Raw genomic sequence first — 23,264 nt, forward strand, 5'->3', positions numbered from 1 at the left:
GATCGTGATAACTATTGACATTCATTGTTTGTATATCTGTAGCCAGCTGGTATTGCTTCATCACAGTCTATTGTGGGGATGTTTGACTTCAGAGGAATTGATTGGACAAATGATTATCATATTACAATGAGAATAATATTTTATCGTTTCAATATATTTTTTATCAATTGAATTTAAGGGCTCCGAAATCCGCTGACAGAGATTAAAATTCGATTTTCAATAATATTATCATACAATTTATATGATCATCATTTGACGTTTAACATCAGTATTAGTTAGAAGGTCTGACAATAACGTTACAACATGGCAAGAATAATGCTTCTTTTGATTCTAGTATTAGTCTGTGTTCAACAAGTATCGAGCGGAATAGGTAAATATTTTGTAGCATTAGAGGATTTTTTCCTTAAAAGAAAAGTGGTTCAATAGTTATCAAAGGTGCCAAGCTTATGATTAAATACGCGAGACGCGCATTTCGTCTACATAAGACTCATCAGCGACGCTCTGAGCAGGTCAGATTAATCCGAGCATATATCCTTGTATTCAGATAAATACCTTATACTCTACAAACTGGCAATACAAGAATTGTGTTTTCTTACAGTACAAACAATGTATAATTTTACTCGAAACCCACGTGTAATCAACTATACTTGGAACGTGGAAATTTTTGCTTTTTTCACGGTAACGAAAATGCACAAAAATAACTCCTAATTTAATGTAGAAAACAACAGTATGAATCATTCAGTTTGCGAATTTGAACTTTATGACAAATTGTATCGATGACCCGCTGTATAAGTAAAAACACAAAAATACTAAACTCCGATGAAAATTTAAAAAGGAAAATCAAAAATCAAAAGGCAAAATCAAAAGTCCAAACACATCAAACGAATGGATAACAACTGTCACATTCCTGACTTGGTACAGGCATTTTCTAATGTAGAAAATGGTGGATTGAACCTGGTTTTATAGCTAGCTAAACCTCTCACTTTTATGACAGTCGCATCAAATTCCATTACATTGTCAACGATGAATCAATTTCTATGTATACTATTTCTATTTTCAACATTTTAAATTACTTTCGGTCCACTCAAAGCCGCACAATATTACAAATGATGCTCGATCAGTGGCACCCGTCTTGATGTTCGTACACATTTTTAGATTAAATTCGTCATTAGGAACGCAAAGAGATTGTTGAAATTGCTAAGTTGCATTCTCGAATTTCCTAATTTAGTTCTAAACAAAGTACACGAGTGTCATAAATGTTAACATTTCTTTCCGTTGAATTAAATAAATAACTATTTTTGTTCAGCGCCCTATTGAACTGATATAATAAGTCAAATTGTGAATTTCATTATGATTATCTTCATTTAAGCTGTTGAGAAGAGAAATGCAGATAAAGACTGTTCCCAGGGCATCATAGACGATTGTTCTTATAAGGGATGCAGTTATATACCTAATGGAATAGACTCATGTGTTTGTTACTGTCCGGTATGTATTTAACTTTTATCATTTGTCCCGCTGGTTGAAGGGTCCGAATGAGAGTGTGTTCGTTTCTGTATAATTCTTTATTTGTTAGAAACAATATTTCTGTCCTGTATAATTTTACCTTTGTAACGCTGTTCTAAAATGTTGTTGTCCTTTTAATATTCTCTGAAGGTTTATTTCTCTATTCTTAATTTACATTTTTCTTGCCAAATATACTCTATTCTTAATTTGTTAGAAACAATATTTCTGTCCTTTATTTTTTCACCTTTTTAAAGCTGTTCTTTAATGATGTTGTCCTTATTAAAATATTCTCGGAAGGTTTATTTCTCTATTCTTTATTTACATTTTTCTTGCCAACTATACTCTATTCTTTTTTTGTTAGAAACCAATATTCTGTTCGTTATTTTTTACCTTTTTAAAGCTGTTCTTTAATGATGTTGTCCTTTATTCTCTGAAGGTTTATTTCTCTATTCTGCATTTACTTTTTTCTTGTCAAATATACTCTATTCTTTATTTGTTAAAAAACATCATTCTGTAATCTTTATTTTTTACCTTTTTAACGCGTTAATGTTTCTGTCATTTATTCTCTGGAGTTTTAATTTCTCTATTCTTGAAACCCACTCCAGACCCTCAGATAAAACATAAATGTAGGTTACGGTGATTTACCTATGTTCACATCTCATAAATTGATTTAGAAGATGCAAATCAATCAAAGTAACAAAACATTAAGCAAGATAGAAAAATGAATACGTTCAAAAACTATTTCATTATTATATATTGTCAGTTACTAGTATGATGTTTTAACTTATAATGTTATGATATAAAATAATTCAACTGACTGTTATTTTAGTTTTCAAAACTTTGATAGTACATTGAATACAAATGCCATTACATCAATTTTAAATTGTTTCGTATTTTTTTTTACTAAATGACTGCATTTGCTAATCATTCTTAAATATGAACGAAGAGTTATTATATCACCAATAGAAGATGATGTGGGCTATCATTTATTGAGACCGGAACCCGACTAAAAATACATACGAAATGAAAATAAACATAAAGATCCACTGACCTGGGTAGTCTAGTTTGGTACTATTTAAAGTCTGTATGAGCATACGGTGGTCTAATACTGTTATACATGAAAGAATTATTTAAGTTTATTCTATTTTGTTTTCTAGGGTGTTGATGATGGACAAGAAAGAAAGAAGTGAACATTTTGTCATATATGCGGACTGTCTTGAATGCTCTTACCTAAGACATTGGATGTCAAGTGCACGTAATGGATGCATAGAATTTATTAAAAAGTTTTAATTTCATTTCTGTCTTTTGTTTTAAGATGAGTGTACAGAAGGACCACCTGAATGAAGGCTGTTCCGCTCGGATGAAACCGAGATTTCATTGAAACGTCATCCCTCATCCAGATTAAGTACTTCCACAACAAAAATCATTAGTATATTTTTTTAATAAAATGGAACCTGGTTGTTATTTGATAAGTTTGACAATACTGTATGTATATTCTAAAGGCGTTCTCAATATTTTACGGAGGGTACAACCAAAGTTTTAATTGATTGGTGGTTTGATAATCTCCAGCGGCAAATATAACCTGAATAATCATGACGACAGCATGTTAACTATATTTGAATCAATAACATTGAGAATGGAAATGGGGAATGGGTCAAAGAGACAACAACCCGACCGCAGAGCAACCAACAGGAGAAGGTCACCAACAGGTCTTCAATGCAGCGAGAAATTCCAACACCCAGAGGCGTCCTTCAGCTGGCCTGTCAAAAATATATATACACCAGTTCAGTGATAATGAACGTCATACTAAACTCCAAATTATACAAAAGAAACTAAAAGTTAAAATAATACAAGACTAACAAAGGCCAGAGGATCCTGACTTGGGACAGGCGCAGAAATACGGCGGGGTAAAACATGTTTGATAGATCTCAACCCTCCCCCTATACATGAAGCCAATGCTTTTTACTAGACTGAAACGCTAGCACAATCGATACTGAGCTTAGTTTATCATATAACCCTACTCAGACACTGCATTCTAATAAACCGTTACAGAGGTACTGGTATTTGTTGGGTTTTTGTCGCCAAGCACGCAGAATTTAGGAGTGAGATGAGGGATAACTCGTGTTCACAATGCAGTGTCTGAGTAGGGTTATATGATAAACTAAGCTCAGTATCGATTGTGCTAGCGTTTCAGTCTAGTAAAAAGCATTGGCTACATGTATAGGGGGAGGGTTGAGATCTATCAAACATGTTTTACCCCTGTAACGGTTTATTTCTTCCTCTGTGATATTTTATCCTGAGGATGATTTGTCACGGTAATTTTTTTCCTGGCATGGTATTTCACAGGTAGAATTTTTCCAAAGGAGTGAAAATCTATCTGTGTTATGCGGATAGTATGTACCGGTATATATTTGCCGTATCATATTACACAGAACCTTGTGAAATATAGTCCCATTAACTAGTATGTAAGTTACTCTCAATCAATATATACCTGACTTTAATTATAAAATGTTTCTAAAAGGTAGAACAAATTTGCATAATTTATCCAAGGGAGGAAATTATGAGCAATTTATATTTTAAAGATATTAATATAATATATTCCTGAATCTATTTCATAGTGAAATTTTTCTTTGAATCTTATTTTTTATATATTCATTTATATAACAAGATGACTTACAACATGAATTTTGAATAAGACAGATAACATTTAACAGGTAAATACTATCCACCTGTTAAAATTGCTTTTGTTCTAATATATTGTTATGCTATAATTTATCTGATTTCCATATAATCAAAAACAACATCTTTGTCCCTGGACTATTTATATAGTTAAAAATATTATCATTATCAAATTCTTCCATTACTGTTAACAGTAGTTATGCAACTATATTTCTACCTTTATGTTTTTTATGTATATTTGTACTGAAATCTGAAAACAACTCACTTTTACATATATTTCCCTTACCTTATTTAATCATGATATTATTTCACAATTACGATCTTTGAAATTATTTCTGGTTTTCTTTCTTACGTTTAATGATAATTTTCTTTTCAAAAGAATGATATTTATTTGAATTTTTTTCAGGAATTTTTTTCAATAGTAATTTGTGCAATAATTCCCACTATAATACCTTTCTTTTACAAAATAGGTTTAATTCAATTACACATTTATTATTTCATAGTATTTGTTAAGGATAAGTTTGTTTCTAATAATTATTCAATAAGTTAACTACCCAGATAGAATTTCACGGCAAAGGAATAAATATCCCAGGGAAATATTTTCCTCCGGATAATAAATAACAACAACTACTGTGATATTTTTTCCTCCGGATCAAATTTCACCCGGATATAATTTTGCTTTCCGGGTGAAATTTGATCCGGAGGAATACATGTGACAGTAGTTGTTGTTATTTTTTTTATCCGGAGGGAAATATTTCCCTGGAATATTTTTCCTTTGCCGTGAAATTCTATCTGGGTAGTTAACTTTTTGAATAGTTATTAGAAAAAGCTTATCCTTAAAAAGTACTATGAAATAATAATAGCGTATTTGAAAAAAAGCGAAATTGTTAAAAAAAAATGTGTTATAATGGGTAATAATTTCACAAATTATCCTTGAAAAATTTCCTGAAATATTCAAGTCAATATATATATCATATTTTTAAAAAGAAAATTATCATGAAACATAAGGAAGAAAACCAGAAGTAATTTCAAAGATCGTAATTGTGAAAATAATATCATGATTAAATAAGGTTAGTGAAATCCATGTAAAAGTGAGTTGTTTTCAGATCTCAGTACAAATATAAATTTAAAAGTAAAGTAGAAATATAGTTGCATTACTACTGTTAACAGCATAAGCATAGCATAAGCATAAAAGATTTATTTAACGTCGGTTATACATATAACAATACAACATAAGCTCTGTAGATAATAGGAGAATTTGATTATGATGATATTTTAAACTATATAAATAGTTTTGTCTGGGGACAGAGATGTAGTTGTTAATTATATGGAAATCAGATAAATCATAGCATAACAATATATTGGAACAAAAGCATGGTTAACAGCTGGATAGTTTTTACCTGTGAAATGTTATCTGTCTTATTAAATCAAGTTGTAAGTCATCTTTTTATATAAATGAATATATAAAAAATAAGATTCAAGGAAAAATTTCACTATATACAAAAATAGATTCAGAAATATATTATATTAACATCTTTAAAATACAAATTCCTCATAATTACCTCCCTTTGATAAATTATGCAAATTTGATCTACCTTTGTGAAACATTTTATAATTATAGTCAGGTATCTATTGATTGTGAGTAACAGACATAGTAGTTAATGGGACTCTATTTCACACGGTTCTGTGAAATATAGTACGGCAAATATATACCGGTACATACTATCCGCATAACACAGATAGATTTTCACTCCTCTGGAAAAAATCAACCTGTGAAATACCATGCCTAGAAAAAAATAACCGGGACAAATTATCCTCAGGATGAAATATCACAGAGGAAGAAATAAATAAATAAATAAATCCAGCAAACTACGGCAAAACCACCGAGACAGTTCTAATTGAATTGCAGTTCTCGTTTGAAAATATACAAATATCGTACTTAACTTTCAGTCTATGTTATATGAACCTGGTAAAAACAAAGAGTTCCAATATAACTGCACTTTTTATATAGTTTAGACCGTTAATTGTCCCGTTTGAATGGTTTTACACTTATAATTTTTGGAGCCATTTACAGCTTGCTGTTCGGTTTGTGCCAAGGCACCGTGTTGAAGACCGTACATTGACCTATAATGGTTTACTTTTGTAAATTCTTACTTGGATGGATAGTTGTCTCATTGGCACTCATACCACATCTTACTATATCTCATTAATTATCAAGAATATCGTGGCAACTCATAAAAATAATGAAAATCACGCACACAAGATATTTCATTGTATAAATTTATCTTACATATAACAAATTACGAAATAATACTGTGATTCTCTGTGTATTACATTACACGCATTATTTCTTTTTTTGGCAAAAATCATCCTTCTATGTATTTTGTATGGTCCTATGTCAATGTACAGAGAACAACATGTGTCATGTATGTGCGTTTTGGTAGGATGTCAGTGTATTCAAAAATAGGGGCGAAGGATACCAGGGGGGCGAAAGATACCAGAGGGCCAATCAAACTCATAGATCGAAAATAAACTGACAACGCCATGGCTAAAAATGAAAAAGACAACAGACAAACATTAGTACACATGACACAACATCGAAAACCAAAGACTAAGCAATACGAACCCCACCAAAAACTGGGGTGATCTCAGGTGCTCCGGAAGTGTAAGCAGATCCTATTCCACATGTGGCACCCGCCGTGTTGCTCATGTTATTACAAATCCGGTAAATAGTATAATTCGTTAGGTCACATTCATGAAAAGGGAAGTGGATTCTACATACGACGTTAGGAACATATCCGATATCATTTCTGAAAAAGACAACTGGTATCAACAAACTATCATGTTATATACATTTTCTAATTTCAGAATATAGTGAAACCTTTCTGTAGCACTTAAATTAATTCCTGGTTTTTCTTGAAGTTCGTATTGTTTGATCTGTTTATAAAATGCGTAGTGTTTGTGGACAAGTTTAGTCTGTTGGTTGTTTTCCGTTTGTTAAAATTGTGCTGTCTGTTAAGATTGTCTTGTTAGTATTGTCTTCTTGTACTCTGGAACTGTCGGAAAGCTCGTTCTTGTATATGATTGCTATATTACTAGTAACTGATACTCTTGTATGTGTCAATCATGTCTATACCAATATTGCACTGTCTTAATCAGTGTCACTGTCATTACAAAAAAAAGTAGAAAAATACTGAACTCAGAGGGAAACCAATTCGGAAAGTCCATAATCACATGGCAAAAACAAATAACAAAACGCATCAAAAACGAATGGACAATTGCTGTCATATTCCTGACTTGGTACAGGCTTTTTCAAATGTAGCAAATGGTGCATTAAACCTGGTTTTATAGCGCTAAAAGAGGGACGAAAGACACCAAAGGGACAGTCAAACTCGTAAATCTAAAACAAACTGACAACGCCATGGCTAAAAATGAAAAAAGAAAAACAGAAAAACAATAGTACACATGACACAACATAGAAAACTAAAGAATAAACAACACGAACCCCACCAAAAACTAGGGGTGATCTCAGGTGCTCCGGAAGGGTAAGCAGATCCTGCTCCACATGCGGCACCCGTCGTGTTGCTTATGTGATTACGAATCCGGTAAATAGTCTAATTCGGTAGGTCAAATTCATGAAAGGGAAGGGGATTGTAGTTACGACGTAAGGAACATATCCGATATCATTTGTGAAACGGTTATTCCATAACGGTCAACCAACTCGTGGTGTCGTCCGTAAAATTTACGAAGGGATGATTTCAACTTCACCATTTGGAACTCTTGGTTTAATAGCTTCCTTGTGAGCAGAAACCCTCTATCAAGAAAATCATGATAGGAAATGCAAGCACGGGAATATCGTATCAATTGGGAGATATATACCCCGTATGCAGGTGCTGCTGGAATGTTGCTACTTAGAAATGGAAAGTTCACAATTGGAAAGCTGAAATCATCTCTTTTGTCGTAAAGTTTTGTCTTCAACCGACCCTCATTGTCAATTTCTAGATGTAAGTCAAGATATGAAGCCGACTTAACTGTATCTGTAGTATCCTTTATCTCCAATTCGATGGGATAGATGCGATCCACATAGTCACCAAATTTTGAATTGTTTAGTGAAAGAACGTCATCTATATAGCGGAAAGTAGAGTTAAAGGATATTGCTAACTTCTTATCTTTCTTCCTAAGAAGTTCCTGCATGAAGTCAGCCTCATAATAATAAAGAAACAAGTCAGCAAGTAGAGGGGCACAGTTTGTTCCCATTGGGATGCCGACAGTCTGTTGAAAAACACGTCCTCCAAACGTAACAAATATGTTGTCAATCAAGAAATCAAGCATCTTGATAATATCGGTTTCAGAGAATTTTTTGTTTGAATCAGAATGGTTCTTTACAAAGTATGATGTATCCCTCCCTAAGACAAGATACTTGTATCTACGTTGGCCATTCTTTTTTATGAAGCAAAGTAATACCAACTCTTTTAATTTGTCTTTTAGTTTGGAATGTGGAGCTAACCCTCTCACTTTGATGACAGTCTCATCAAATTCCGTTATATTTACAATGATGCGTTCAGAAATCGTTCAGTTGATGCAGCTACAGTACATTTATATTATATCGATCATCTATATAAATTATATAAGTAACTAGATTGGATTTGTTATGATTTTTCATTTTATAATTATTGAGTTTAATGAACCATCGTGATAATTATTGGCATCCATTGTTTGTGTATATGTAGACAGCTGGTATTGCTTTATTCTAGTGCCTTGTGGGGAATATTTGACGTTATACTTATTGATGGAACAAATGGTCATATGACAGATTACAGTAGAATATATTACAATGAGAATCATATTTTATCGTTTTAATAAAAAAAAAAATATCAATTTATTGGCAAAGAAACTGCTGACAGAGATAACAATTCGATTTTCAATGAAATGTATCTATCATACAGTGTACTCTTTCATCATTCGACGTTTAACTTCAGTACTGGTAGGTTTGACAACATTAACGTTACAACATGGCGAGAGCAATGCTTCTTTTGATTCTAGTACTAGTCTGTGTTCAACAAGTAACAAGCGGTATACCGGGTATATGTAAGTATTTTGCACAATTAAAAAATTATTCTTTAGTAGAAAAAAACAGGAACAAACTTGAAGCCTAATATTATTTTTTTTTTTATATTTTCACCAAATAAGTTTTACCGGGTTTTTTCTCTCGCTCTTCTCTCGATAATCTGGAATTGACGAATATAGATTGTACGTAAAAAAATTGTAATCGTCACCCTTTGCGTATATGTGGTTTTATTTTTTACGATACCAATGGTTTTATGGTTCCTCTCGCGCGAATAATGTATTTAAATCAATAAATTTAGTGTGACAAGCTCATTTATCACTCAGTGTGTAAATTGAAACCTGGGTCCAAGTTCGAAATTTTCATCCTTAAATATCACCAAAATTTTCAATAAGAATTGCAATACTTTTCAACTACAATATGATGGATATAAAATACAGATATAGTAACGGTATATAGAAACGGAAAAAGCCACAAAATATTGCAAATAATACTTTTATTAAGATCAAACAACATGATTCCAACATATAAACCTCGTACGCTCCAGTTAGATAGACCGCTGCTACCCTAGTTGTGGTACCCGTCGTGATTGTCATTAAAATTACACAGATTGAATTTGATGAAAATGTATATATACAAATCGTCATTAAGACTACTTGGAAATAAAACAAGCCATTAATCCGAAGTCTGTGTATATTACATATAAACCACATAAAACCTAAACAATAACATCTTTCACAATCAGAGACAATTATGACAGAGTTATCATGATCAGTTTCAGAAAATGAATAGAATGCCTATTATTATACATGTTCCAATATTAAAATATTTGTCATGAATTTTGTGTGAGATATATAGCTCTTGTCAATTGATATATATATTCTCAGTGGTTGTGCCAAGGAGATCAACATACAGTAAAGACCTCATTATCGCTTTATCTTTCCCCCTTCTCCCTTTAACATTTATGAACTGATCATCAAGGCATACGAGGAGTTCAAAAACTTGCGGAGTCATGAAATTGAAACATTTTATACGGTCGCTTCAATTTTACTTTACGGTAATTGGATTGTTTTAATTTGATTCTCGAAATTTCTTAATTTGTTTAATTAAGACTGAAAGTATTGAGTGACGTACATGTAAACATGGCGTTCATTATCACTGAACTAGTATATATTTGTTTAGGGGCCAGCTGAAGGACGCCTCCGGGTGCGGGAATTTCTCGCTACATTGAAGACCTGTTGGTGACCTTCTGCTGTTGTTTTTTTTAATTTTTGGTCGGGTTGTTGTCTCTTTTACACATTCCCCATTTCCATTCTCAATTTTATTTCTTTTCCTGGAGAATTTAAATATTGTACTTATATTGATATAGCTATTTGTTATGTGCTGCATCAAATTGATTTATATTCGTATTATGTAGTTAGATATAACAAGATGTGGTTTGAGTGCTTATTAGACAACTCCCCACCCAGGTCACATTTGGTAAAAAGTATACCACTTGTCATAGGTTATACTACGGCCTCCAACATGGAGCTTGGGTTGTTTACATTGAACAGTAGGCTGTAAAGGGGCCCAAAAATGACGAGTGTACAACACTTCAAACAGGAAGACCATATGTCTGATCCATATATAAAAAAAAAACGTGAAACGATTAACACTCACAATGTACAAACCACACCAACAAACAATAACCGCTGAACAACAGGTTCCTGACTTAAAAGTGAAAACAAATGCAGAGGGTTTAAACGTTTGAAAAGGCAACAAATTTCACCCCAACCTGAAACAGTAGTATCAAATGACATCATAGAATGCTTCACATATATTTCATTATCATTGAAGCTGTTTACAAGAGAAATGCAGATAAAGACTGTCCCCAGGGCATCATAGACGATTGTGCTAAGAAGGGATGTGATTATTTACCTAATGGAATAGACTCCTGTGTTTGTTACTGTCCGGTATGTAATTAACTATTATCATTTATCCCACTGATTGGAGGGTCTGAGTGGGTGTGCCGATTCTAGATTTTTTTACTTTTGATTAAGTTATAACTAATACCAGTGCTAATACAAGTTAAACGGCATTGTTATTTTCTAAACTATTGTGGCATTAGAGTAGTGAGAGAGAGAGTAATATTGATATTAAAACAAACCCATCACAAAGTGCAATTATACTTAAAACCTATGACAACATAGTTAATTTATCAACGAAAGTTAAAAAAAAAAGAAAATTAATATTATAAATTTATAATATAACTTAAAACGTACACTGGCCGGACGCGTTTCTGTGTTGTTTGTGGTTTTCACGAGCATACACTGTTAATTTGCTTCTTTACTCAAAATAATCATTTAGAAATATTCTGTTTTTTCTAGGGTGATATTAACAAAGGAAAGTGAATATGTTGTCCTATATGCAGACTGGCTGAATGAAACAACATAATACAGTGGATGTCAAGTGCATTTAATGATTGCATATCATAAAATATATTAAATAGTTTTCATTTCTTCTAGTTTTATTTTGAGCTATGTGTTTTGAGGGAGACCCTAAATATCAACAACCAGTAACAAGATTGGGTCCTCACAATTTAAGATTGCAAAAACTGAGACTTCATTTAAAGTCATCACTCAGATAAAACAAAGTTTACTTATTATTAGACTTGTAACCGATTGTCAATTGACGAGTATGTTAACATTAATATATGTATACTAGTATTCTAAATGCATACTGAATATTTCAAGGAGTGAATCAACCACATATTTTGTTGATTGATGGGTACTGAAACACTGGGTTCAATTTTTATTGTGTTAGCAAAACAGTACAGTCTATTTGAAATAAGAAGTTATATGATTGCCAATGTGACATCTAATCAAACTCAGTCAGTGTAAAAGAGGGACGAAATATACCAGAGGGACAGTCAAACTCATAAATACAAAATAAACTGACAACGCCATGGCATAAAACAAAAAAGGCAACACAAACAATAGTACACATGACACAACATAGAAAACTAAAGACTAAGCAACTGGAACCCCAACAAAAACCAGGGGAGATCTCAGGTGCTCCAGAAGGGTTATTAGATCCTGATCCACATTTTGGCACCCGTCGTGTAATACATTACTCTACTAAGACACTGCATTCTGGATCTGTGTTATTCTTGATCTTACTTGATGTTCTCTGCATAGCGAAAACAACCCAATCGCAATGACCGATTTTTTAACTTTGATTTGCACTAGTCGGGGTCGAACCTTCTGCTTTCATTGGATATCATACTACCACGAGACCACCGCGTCGGTTCCAAATTGATTGAAGTCAAAAAAATAAATCGTGTCACCGAAGTTGAAATCATCCCTTCGTAAATTTTACGGACGCCATCACGAGTTGGTGGACTGTTATGGAATAACCGTTTCACAGATTATATCGGATATGTTCCTTATGTCGTAACTACAATACCCTTTCCCTTTCCACGAATGTGACCTACCGAATTAAACTATTTACCGGATTTGTAATAACATAAGCAACACAAGGGGTGACACATGTGAAGCAGGATCTGCTTACCCTTCTGGAACACCTGAGATCAACCCAAGTTTTCTTGTAGGGTTTGTTTTGTTAAGTCTTTAGTTTTCTATGTTGTATCTTCTGTACTTTTTTTTGTCTGTTTGTCTTTTTATTTTTAGCTATGCATGGCCTTGTCAGTCTATTTTCTATCAATGAGTTTAACTCTCCCTCTGGTATCTTTTGTCCCTCTTTTACAACCAACCTGTAAACCATTCTGATGTCATTCTCATGTTGAACGAGAATTGGGCACTATCTTTAAAAACAAGCTTTTCGAAACCATCTAGAAATAAAGACAACAGTAGTATACCGCTGTTCAAAACTCGTATATATATAGCAAAAACTAAAGACAAAATCAGGGTAACAAACTTAAACTGAGGGAAACGCATTAAATATAAGAGAAGAACAACGACACAACATTAAAATGTAACACACACAGAAACGGACTAAGCATTAGACAAAATCTGATGAGAATAACAAATATAACATCAGTTAGATTGACATTCATTACACCCCTTTTAATGAAGACATTGTCTAATTTTAGCATAGCTAGTGCGGATTTTACGAGACTAGAAAAAAGGAAGAAAATGCATGCCCTAAATTATCAGAAAAGGATATATGTTAAACTATGTAATGTAAATGAGCTCGGGAGGTCACACTTAGTTTTCTTTTAAAGGGGTATGTATTGGTCTTGGTTTAGTTTTTAGTGTTCTGTATGCTTTTATATCTCTATCCCTTGTCATGACAAACGCATTAATTTCAAAATTTCAAACTATTGCACTCAGTCAAGATTTAAAGGTAAGAAGAATATCATCGCCCATAGTGTATGAATTCGGTAATGCCTTTGGGTTAGACAAGAGGCTATAATCTGCTATAAAAGACGGGCGAAAGATACCAGACATTTAACCTCATAGTTAAAAAATAAACTGACAACATCATGGCTAAAAAAGAAAAAAAACCAAACAAACAGGTAATAGTACACAAGACACAACATAGAAAACTAAAGACTAATCAAACACGAGCCACACCAAAAACTTTAGGTGATCTCGGGTGCTCTGAAAGGGTAGGCAGATCCTGTACCCATCGTTTTGCTCATGTAATGACATACCAGTAATTAGTCTAAAATTCGGTAGGTTACATTTGTGAAAAGGGAAGGGCATTGTAGTTACGACATAAGGAACATATTCAATATCATCTGTGTAAGGGACGACATCAAAAGATCGATGTAGGATAAAAAAAAAAAACTTAAATCAAATAGTTTGGGGGTGGTGGGCTCACCATTGCTGCAAGTTTTGTTAATCTGAAATCGATTTTTCATATATCCCTATTGGTCAATCAATTTTTCCCAAATTAAGTTAAGAGGGGAGTGTGGGGTCAGTATAAAACTATGTGAATTTAGTTTTTTTATCCTTCATTGAACTTTTGATGTTGTCCCTACCGGATCTCCCATAACGGGCAATCGTCTCGTAATGACGTCCGTAAAATCTACAAAAGGATGAGTTCAATTTCACCATTTGAAACACTTAATTCAATAGCTTCCTTGTGTGCAACAACCCTCTTTCAAGTAAATATGATAGGAAATTTTCCTATCATATTAATAAAAGCCCGAGAGTATTGTATCAATTGGGAGATTGTTAGGGTTTTATCCACTATTGTTAGTATCAATTTAATACTCTCCAAATTGTGGTCAATATTCCCGAATATCTTCAATATCTTTTGGAGCAGACGGTCATCCAAATATAATATTTTTAATATATCCCAATAAGTGCTTGTTTGCTTAACGTCGATATAGATATAGGAAGATGTGGTGTGAGTGCCAATGAGACAACTCTCCATCCAAATAACAATTTAAAAAGTAAACCATTATAGGTTAAAGTACGGCCTTCAACACGGAGCCTTGGCTCACACTGAACAACAAGCTATAAAGGGCCCCAAAATTACTAGTGTAAAACCATTCATATAACTTCCTTCTAGAACCTCTGTTTTCGTATTAGAAGGAAGTTATATGAATGGTTTTAGCAATTTCGTCCAGCGGGGATTATTTCGAGTATATTCAAGACTAAAACAAATAAATATTAAATTACATAGATAAGTTCCGAGAAATTGGTCGACTGCGATATAAGGTGGTGAAATTGAGATGTAACAGTAACTACCAAAATGATGGTTTGATGGAGAGAGGCATACTAAGAAATAACGAAATAAAAATAAATTGCTCGGATTCATTTGCTTAAAATTTTTATTTTTTTAAGGTGAGGCCATTCATACCAAAAGTATATACCAAAAGTAATGATTCATCATCTTGCAGTGAATGTAGCTAGCAACTGAGGTGGAAATATAAAGACTCGCTTGAATTAACGAATTTGTGATGTGACAAGGGAAGTAACAACAAGTTTATGTTTTGTTTTCCAAACTGCACAGATGATAAATAGTAAATCTGAAACAAGAAAAGCTTGAGAATAAATCATATGAGAACATTAGAAACTTATTGGAAAGAGCACGACTAGTTAACAAAGAAAGAACAACAAAAATACCTATAAATTGTCATGTAAAATGCGCTTTTTTATAAAGAAAAATAGTCTTTAAAATATTTTTTAAGCGCGTTTGACAACTTACTGATAGTTTCTGTTCTAAACATATTTCATACCCAGTCATGTCCATTCTGTATTTGTGTTAAATGTTACATACTGTTACGCCACTTTCTCGGGTTAGGGACGATAACATGGTTAACCCCGCCACATTATGTATGTAATGTGCCTGTTTCAAGTAAGAAGCCTGTAATTCAGTGGTTGCCGTTTGTTGCTTTGTTAATTATTTAGGGTTTTTTTCTTCATTTTTTTGTTCATTACATATGGTCTACCTAGGCTGTTAGTTTTCTCGTTTGAAATGTTTTACATTTGTGATTTCGGAGCATTTTATAGATTATGGTGTGTGATTTGCTCATAGTTTTAAATACTCCGGCTGTTTTCTGCTCTTTTGGCGTGTTGTTGTCTCTGTGACACATCCCCCAATTACCATTCCCAGTTTTAAAATGATGTTTGGTTCATTTTATCCTTTCTTTAGGGATATTCTTTATAAAACTGTCGAATTGGCTAAGAAGAAATAACATCGCCGGAGCTGTGACTTTTTTGTAGCCTGATGTTTTATCATGCATCTGTTATAAATATTAATGAGGCTCCTCATATAGGGTGTCCAAGTTACCACGCAATCACATTTATTTTTTGCCAATATAATCACTACTATTGTTGTTTTTTTTATCTATTTTTTAAACAAGAAAATGTTATGCCTATCAAGTAATGAAAAACATGGGCCCTCGATGGCCGATTGGTCTAAGCAGTTACTACTATAAATAGTAGCCAGTCACACTGGCCCAGTTCACTTGAAACTCTAGAGTTAACTTTACTTAATCGGGTTTCAACAATCCGAGTTTACTAGAACCTCTCGAGTTAACCATTCATACCCCGGTTCTAACCCTCCCTGAGCCAGGGTTAAACTCGAGAAACCCTTGAAGGGCGTCAAACGTTGACCAATCAGAATTCTCTATTTTATGCTTAGTCAGGGCCTTACCCAAGAGTTACTTACATTTGTTCTAAATAACAACTCGACTGCGTTCACGTGATACTCCTCAAACTCTGAAGTGGACTATGGGGCCGAGTTCATTTGAAACTCTACAATCGATTTCAGAGTTAATAGATTATCACGTGAACGCACTAGAGTTAATATTCGGAACAACTCTAAGTAACTCTAGGGTAAGGCCCTGGCCAAGGTTAAAAAAATAAAATATTTTCATTGACGTCATTCAAGAGTTTCTCGAGTTTAGGTAGCAATACACAGTTAGGAGTTTAGTTTCGCATTATGGCCCTTGTGGATTTTTTAAATAGGAAAGTTATTGTGTAATCAAATTAATTTTTAGACAGATGAGTGCTAATTTAGCCTTCAAAGATGGTTTATAAGAGCATCAAGATTATTTTTTACATGTTTTATGGGCTGTTTTCTGTTTGACAAATTTTAGGGAAATATGTGACATCTTCCCCCCCCCCTTTTTTGCAATATTTTATAACAAATAAATGCAGATGGTTGCCATGGATACACCAAAAAGAAATAATTATTTTTATTCTAATATTGTACAGATAATAAGGTTCACGTTTTTCATTTCTTTTTTCTTAATTAAGTTTTTTGTTTCCGGAAACAAACCAAACCGTGATCGGAACTATCAAGCAAGAGATAGTGAACAAAATTGGAAGATCCCAGTGGAATAGCAAGTTTCGTGATAGAGACATTATATGCCAGTTGATCATGTTGATAACAGACTGTAGGAAACTCACCGGAGAATATCTACCTTATGATGTAGAACTTATGAACAATATAGAGTCAACATCTCGCAAAATGTGCTATGATATGCATGTGAAGCGTCTGAACGCAATGAACACAGATTAACAACAGTGAACATGTATATACTCAGTATTAACTATAGTGACTAATCAATAGCTATCGTTTATATATCATCTGTGTGCTTGGACTTTAGCATGCTTAACTATAGCATTATTGAATGGCTTAATCTGTATGGCTTGGCTTGCTTGCTAGAATGACAGTAGCAAATATAGTGGCCTTGTCTTGCTGTGTTATGCTGATTACAAAACCATTTATATGATATCTTTTTAGCTTTTAAAGATTTCAGTCTGAAATTTTTAGTCTGTATATATATTAACATTTAAAACTGTCAAAAGTTTTATGATAGAAGTTTTAAAGTAACGTTTTATATGGAATACTTTTAAAATGGATTATATTGTGCCGTGTAACATAATTAAGCCTCACATTCTATATTGATATTTGTGCCCGTGTAATATAAGCCAAATAATTCTTAAAATCCGTTTGGGTGTGCTCCTCATTAGCAGGAGGAAGATACAGAAAAGAAGAAGAAGAAGAAGATCGACTCTAAAACTATCTACAATAATCAGTTTCCGGTCTTCTCGAACTCGTTTTATCTGGAAAATTTCCACATTTTATAAATGAAAATTAAAACCTATAGATAGACCATGCGTGCCTTGAGATATATGAAACGTTTTAGCCTCTTAGGTTTGTCAGTTTGTGCCGGCTGCTCGTTGAAATGGATGATAGTTGACAGCCGAGTTTTAGCTGCTGTAACCGAGGTCAACAATGACGGCAGCAGTGCGAGTATCCGTTTGAAACATGTACAGATTCTGTTTAGACATGGAGCACGAACTCCACTTCATTTGACTCCTGGGATAAATCAGGTATTTATCATACTTTTATTTCCGATTTTGTGTCAATTTTTCAGAGATAAGTTTACCTTCAGTTTCACATTTTGTCTTTTCTCTGCCATACCCAACAGTGTTCCAGCTAGGATTTCAAAAGGGCAGGGTGCCAATCCTGAAAAGGGCATTTAACACGTGATTATGATAATATGTAAAGGGCATATTTTAATAAAAGATGTTAATCAAACATTGTGTTTATTCGTTGAATCACAGGTTATACAAGAATAACATCATTAGCCCATATAGAACTCTATCTTTCTACTTTTAAGGCTGAAAAACTTGTCAAGCAGCTTGTCACACAAGTTTTTTTTATCATTGCTTGGCACAGTTGAACTTTGTATGCAGTATGTTTTGAAAGGTGACCTGTCTCATACTGTTTCTATGGTCTGCCACATTTTACCAGTTTCACCTTTCTACCCCTGCTGTGCTAAATGGCAATACAGCACAAAACAGCTTTGCTCAGTAAATTGCACAACTTTAGGATATATATAGCAACAGTGAAAAATTGTATCTAAAATAAAGAATACAGAAAAGGATGACCAAGGCACCCTACTAACACTGCTACTAAGACCCTCTTTAACTTTTCCCATAACTCAAAATAAATACCTAAACATATATATTCTTAAGCAAGAAGTATGTAGACATATTTTAGAATATGTAAATGGGTTACTCAATGCTAGGAAAAAAATCAGATTGAGTTATCTTTCTTTATTCGGGTGTGCTCCTTATTTGGAGGATTATAAACAGCACGTAAATATGATGTAAATATGATCACAATATGGCGGCCGATTTTGTTATTTTCGTAACAAAAATGAAGGCAGTCAATGACAAATACGTCTGAATTTTCTATTTATTTCACGGAAAACAAGTAAAACAATGTCTTCAACGAGTTTATTATGGTTTTCAACTTTCTGTCATAATGTTTCCTCCATGAAACTACGGTAAACATCACAAATTGTGCTCAAGTTGTTGTATGCACATTTCTTCAAAGATAATTGCCGACTGACCGATTCTATTTGAATGAATTAATGTTGATGGTCATTAATGACCCATCCGATAAACGGATTACCTATAACAACAGATTATGACACCAGTTGTAACCGTTGATTAGCTTGGGTCGTAAACAAAGTCATAAACTTTTCCCCAGGTAAAATTTAGTAATTAGTGTACAAATTAATATGCAATCGATCTTCAAAAAAGGCAGGGCGCCCTGGAATATGTAAAAAGGGCACAGAGCGCCCTGGAAAATGTAAAAAGGGCACAGGGCGCCACTCGGAAAAGGGCGGGCGCCGCGCCCTCTGAAAACGGCCTAGCTGGAACACTGCCCAATGACTCATGCTAAAGCCTACATGTATATCACGAAACATATGAAATATACATTGATAGTCATATAGTGGGTCTTCCAATGGATAGAAACAAGTGTCTGTGATCATGCTAATATATACAATGTTTCCTGTTCTTCATTTGCTCTTACAATCTGTCAAAACAAAAATTCTTCATTCTTTAACCTTCTTTCTGCCATAGGGCCGATTTGGCCGATGCAGAAACAGTACCCTTGACTGCCAAGGATCGGCCCAAAGCCGATGTTGTTTTCCGCTGTGCGATGTTCCTTGACGTCATAGAGGACTTGCAGTGCCCTGCAAAGGAAGCTGACTTGGAAGGAAAATCAGACGTTGTTCAGAGTTCTGCTACCGGGCTCATGGACTTTTCTACTATACATAAGTGCCATATTATAAAATATAAGCAGGCCTTATATCAATCTGTCCTTTCAGTCCACGGTTTTGACCGAATGTATAAATATGGACACAAAACCGACAACTCCCAAAGGGAGATTCATGCTCTTAAGAAGTAGATTGCAACTTCAAAACCTCTTTGAGTTGTCCGTAAGTCACTAAGTGGCCTGTTGTAAGTCAAAATATCTTTTTTCAATTGACAGTCCCTCCTTCTCTCCTGTGTTACCGCTTTTACGAACATATCTTTTTGATTTCTTATGCTTATTGTAGTAATGAATCATTTCAAATGTCTCGAAAAAATATTTAGAAGTTCAATTGAAAAGAGAATTCTGTTTTCATTGACAATTAGGGAAACAATTTAACAACTCTCAGTTTTCAATGAAAATTACTTTTTTCCTGTATGTGACTGAGACGTAATTGTTTTCAACTGAAACAGAATAAAGTTTTTGTCCAATAAAAACGAAAAAAAAAACCTTTTGCGTCCGTGCATTCACACCCCAACCTCGACAAAAATAAACGATAAGGGACGATTCATCAAATTTTACATTGATATGCTGATTAATTTAGATTAATCATATTTGACACGAATTGTGTCTTATATTTCACAGGCCCTGATCATGATCGATGAGCACGAATTAAAGCGTAGAAGACACGGATTGATAACAGTCTCCAAATTTGAAGATTTTCTCAAAAATTGGAGAAAAAAAAGATTATTTAAAATACAAATTTAAGGAGTATAAAACACTTCAATTTTTACGTCATATTACTAGTATTTCTAACGTTCTTTGTTTTTGTAGAGGAGTTGCTGTTCAATGAAATCGGTCTCTTCCTTTAGTAATATAGGTTCACTATAATACCGATTTTTGGAAAAAACACCGTGTCCTCAAACATGATATAATTGTCTATTTATGCGTGAAAAAATAATACAGTTTCTCCTTATTTTCCTAATCGAATGCACTTTTAAAAATTTTTAATAATAAAATTCTTATTTTAGAATAGTTTTGTAGTATACATATTCAATTTGAGTTAATCAAAATCTATGACTAGTTTTTGCATATACTTAGTATCTTTAATAAAAAAACTGACGTTTTGAAATCTGTTTTTCTCTGCAAAAAGAGTTTTACTTTTTAAAGGACATACATTTTGTACCATCGACTTGATTATTCCAAGTAAAGTTCATGACCTGTAAAGAGCACACGAGAATACAAAATGTTGTAGTCCATATTCATAGACAGACATTTTACGACAGTCATTGTTTAGATGTTTAGCATCATTATCCCAAACTACATTTAAATAGGGTACAACATGAACTGATCTTACAAATATGATCATTCAACGGTATTTTTAAACCTAATGTATGTAAAGAAATATATACGGATACTGATTGAATTTCATTACCTTAAGAAACTTACATCGATTTTTCTGATTTAAAATTGCTAAAAGTGGAGCATCATCTCCCGTTATTTTAAAACCTTCATTCCTAATATTTCATATCTTTGTTATAAGCATAAAAATTAAAGGAGGTATGAGCAGTGACGTAGAAAAGGACTGCAATGTGTATGTGTTAGTGTGTGTGGGGGGATGGAAAAAGGAGAGGCGCAGAAACAAGAAATGCATAACACACTTCTAGAATTGCCGAGAGGACTTGTTCTGTTTTCCCTTTCGTCCTTTATATATGTGCATATGTATTGGCCACTTGACGTTAAGCAGCCATCCTTTAACATATTTGGTCGGGTTCTTGTCTCTTTGACATATGCCCCATTTCCATTCTCAATTTTATCATCAACTAAAAAGTAAAAGAACAATGAAACAGTGCCTGTCTGTAATTGTAGGCACTCAATTTCACGCAGTGGCAGTTTTCACAAATAAATTTATATTCTCAGCTCTATCATTCACCGAAATAAACGAAATACCTATTTGCTGTGACGATGCTTGATATTATACAAACAGTTTTAACTATAGGCATGTAGAACAAAATCAGAAAAAACACAATAAACTTTCCAAAGCCCGAAGTTTTTTTTATTGCTTTTAATTTTTTCTTCTAAAGTTTGACAATGGAATTTGGTACACAAATCCGAACATTTGAGTTAAGGGAGTTGGCTTCTCAGTTTCAAAGTAATTAACTTTTCAAAACACTGTTTATATTGATAGGGAATTAATAAAGGAGTTCAAAGAGCAAAAAAAATATATAGGTCGCCGTGGTTGTTTTCGAGATATTAGCCATTGAAATTTTGGCGGGAAAATAATCTCTCTTGACTTTTCATATCTGTATTATTGACATGTTGAAGCTCTCAAAAAAAGATAAAAAGTAATTACATTTTTTTTCAAACTTTAACAGATGGCTTATCATCATACATGTTAAAGATTTACAAAAAGAAAAATGGGGGTCACGGGGCAAATTTTTCAAGGCATTCAAATGGATAAAACCCGAGGATTTCGAAAAACTGACAAAAAATCCAAAACATGACAAGCCAGCTTCCTTAAATAAAGCATATTACTCAAAGTGTTTGTTCTAAAACAGGAGTCCGTCGTGAATTTAAAAGTGTCGCAAAACACTACTGATGGCAATCGAAGTAAAACCGTGAAATATTTAAAACTTAATACTGGTGTTGTCTACATAACTAATTACGGTTTATTTCATACAACACAAATGTTGAATTTATTTCTTCAAAATAATTTCCAGGTTTTACTTCTTTAAAATGGGCCGTGGCATTTTTTAAAAATAACATTAATATTGGCAATGTGGCACATATCTTCTTAATACCAATAAAGTCAATGAGGCTATCAGTTTTTAAAAATACTAATAAATTGCAATTAACACCAATTAAAAGACTGAAAAAAAACCAACACAAATACAGTAAAATAATCGACACTTGAGAGTGATAGATCGACGGAGCAGATAGCTGTAGTGTCATCAAAACGAGCAATCATATGTAGGTACCATGCACAATAGCGTGACGTTATCAATTGTTGTAAGGGTTACCATGGCGCTGTTTGATAACGTACGAAGCCGGGTTAACATGTTTTCAAAGATAATCAAATTTATTTTATTCTGTTCTGTTATTTTACAGGCAACTTATCCAGCCAACATGTTGATACGTCCTGCACCACATACCATAGTCAATATGGAATTTTTCAACAAAGAGGGAATTGAATTGTTACCATCAATACCGTCCAGATATGATCTTCATTATCAAAAAAAGAAATTGAAGGTAATCATGTTAATCAGGCATTTTCTTCAACAATTTTTTTAAATGATATCTATAAATTTAAACATACAATGTAAGTCTCATAAAAAATAACGAGAAAATCAGTTTTTCTGTATATCATGACAGACAGCTTTCACAGAAGAACACTTAGTACATGACTAAAGACACTTATTGAAGACCATTGAACATGCTTTTAAAAAGGGAAAAACAAAGCTAACTTTATATAAAAGAGTGGTTTGATTGACAAAGAGACAAA

The 23,264-nt window shown here is 33.4% G+C and overlaps 1 protein-coding gene and 2 long non-coding RNA genes across 3 annotated transcripts in view; all 3 read left to right on the plus strand.

The window, feature by feature from the left end:
- Positions 1 to 231: 231 nt before the first annotated feature.
- On the plus strand, positions 232 to 2,798 carry LOC134719584 (uncharacterized). The gene is made up of 3 exons (XR_010107624.1): positions 232 to 370; positions 1,370 to 1,485; positions 2,661 to 2,798. It is a non-coding gene; the product is annotated as an uncharacterized LOC134719584 (long non-coding RNA).
- Positions 2,799 to 9,135: 6,337 nt separating this feature from the next.
- On the plus strand, positions 9,136 to 11,745 carry LOC134719585 (uncharacterized). The gene is made up of 3 exons (XR_010107625.1): positions 9,136 to 9,270; positions 11,084 to 11,199; positions 11,614 to 11,745. It is a non-coding gene; the product is annotated as an uncharacterized LOC134719585 (long non-coding RNA).
- A 5,981-nt stretch (positions 11,746 to 17,726) lies between these two features.
- The window catches only part of LOC134718769 (lysophosphatidic acid phosphatase type 6-like), a gene marked incomplete in the record, with an annotated part of 38,447 nt that continues 32,909 nt past the window's right edge, over positions 17,727 to 23,264 (plus strand). Inside the window, 2 exon segments of the mRNA XM_063581473.1 lie at positions 17,727 to 18,045; positions 22,871 to 23,011. Coding sequence (XP_063437543.1) covers positions 17,827 to 18,045; positions 22,871 to 23,011 — 360 coding nt within the window.

The sequence above is a fragment of the Mytilus trossulus genome, chromosome 5 (assembly GCF_036588685.1).
Source record: "Mytilus trossulus isolate FHL-02 chromosome 5, PNRI_Mtr1.1.1.hap1, whole genome shotgun sequence".
NCBI classification, from domain to species: Eukaryota; Metazoa; Mollusca; class Bivalvia; order Mytilida; family Mytilidae; genus Mytilus; species Mytilus trossulus.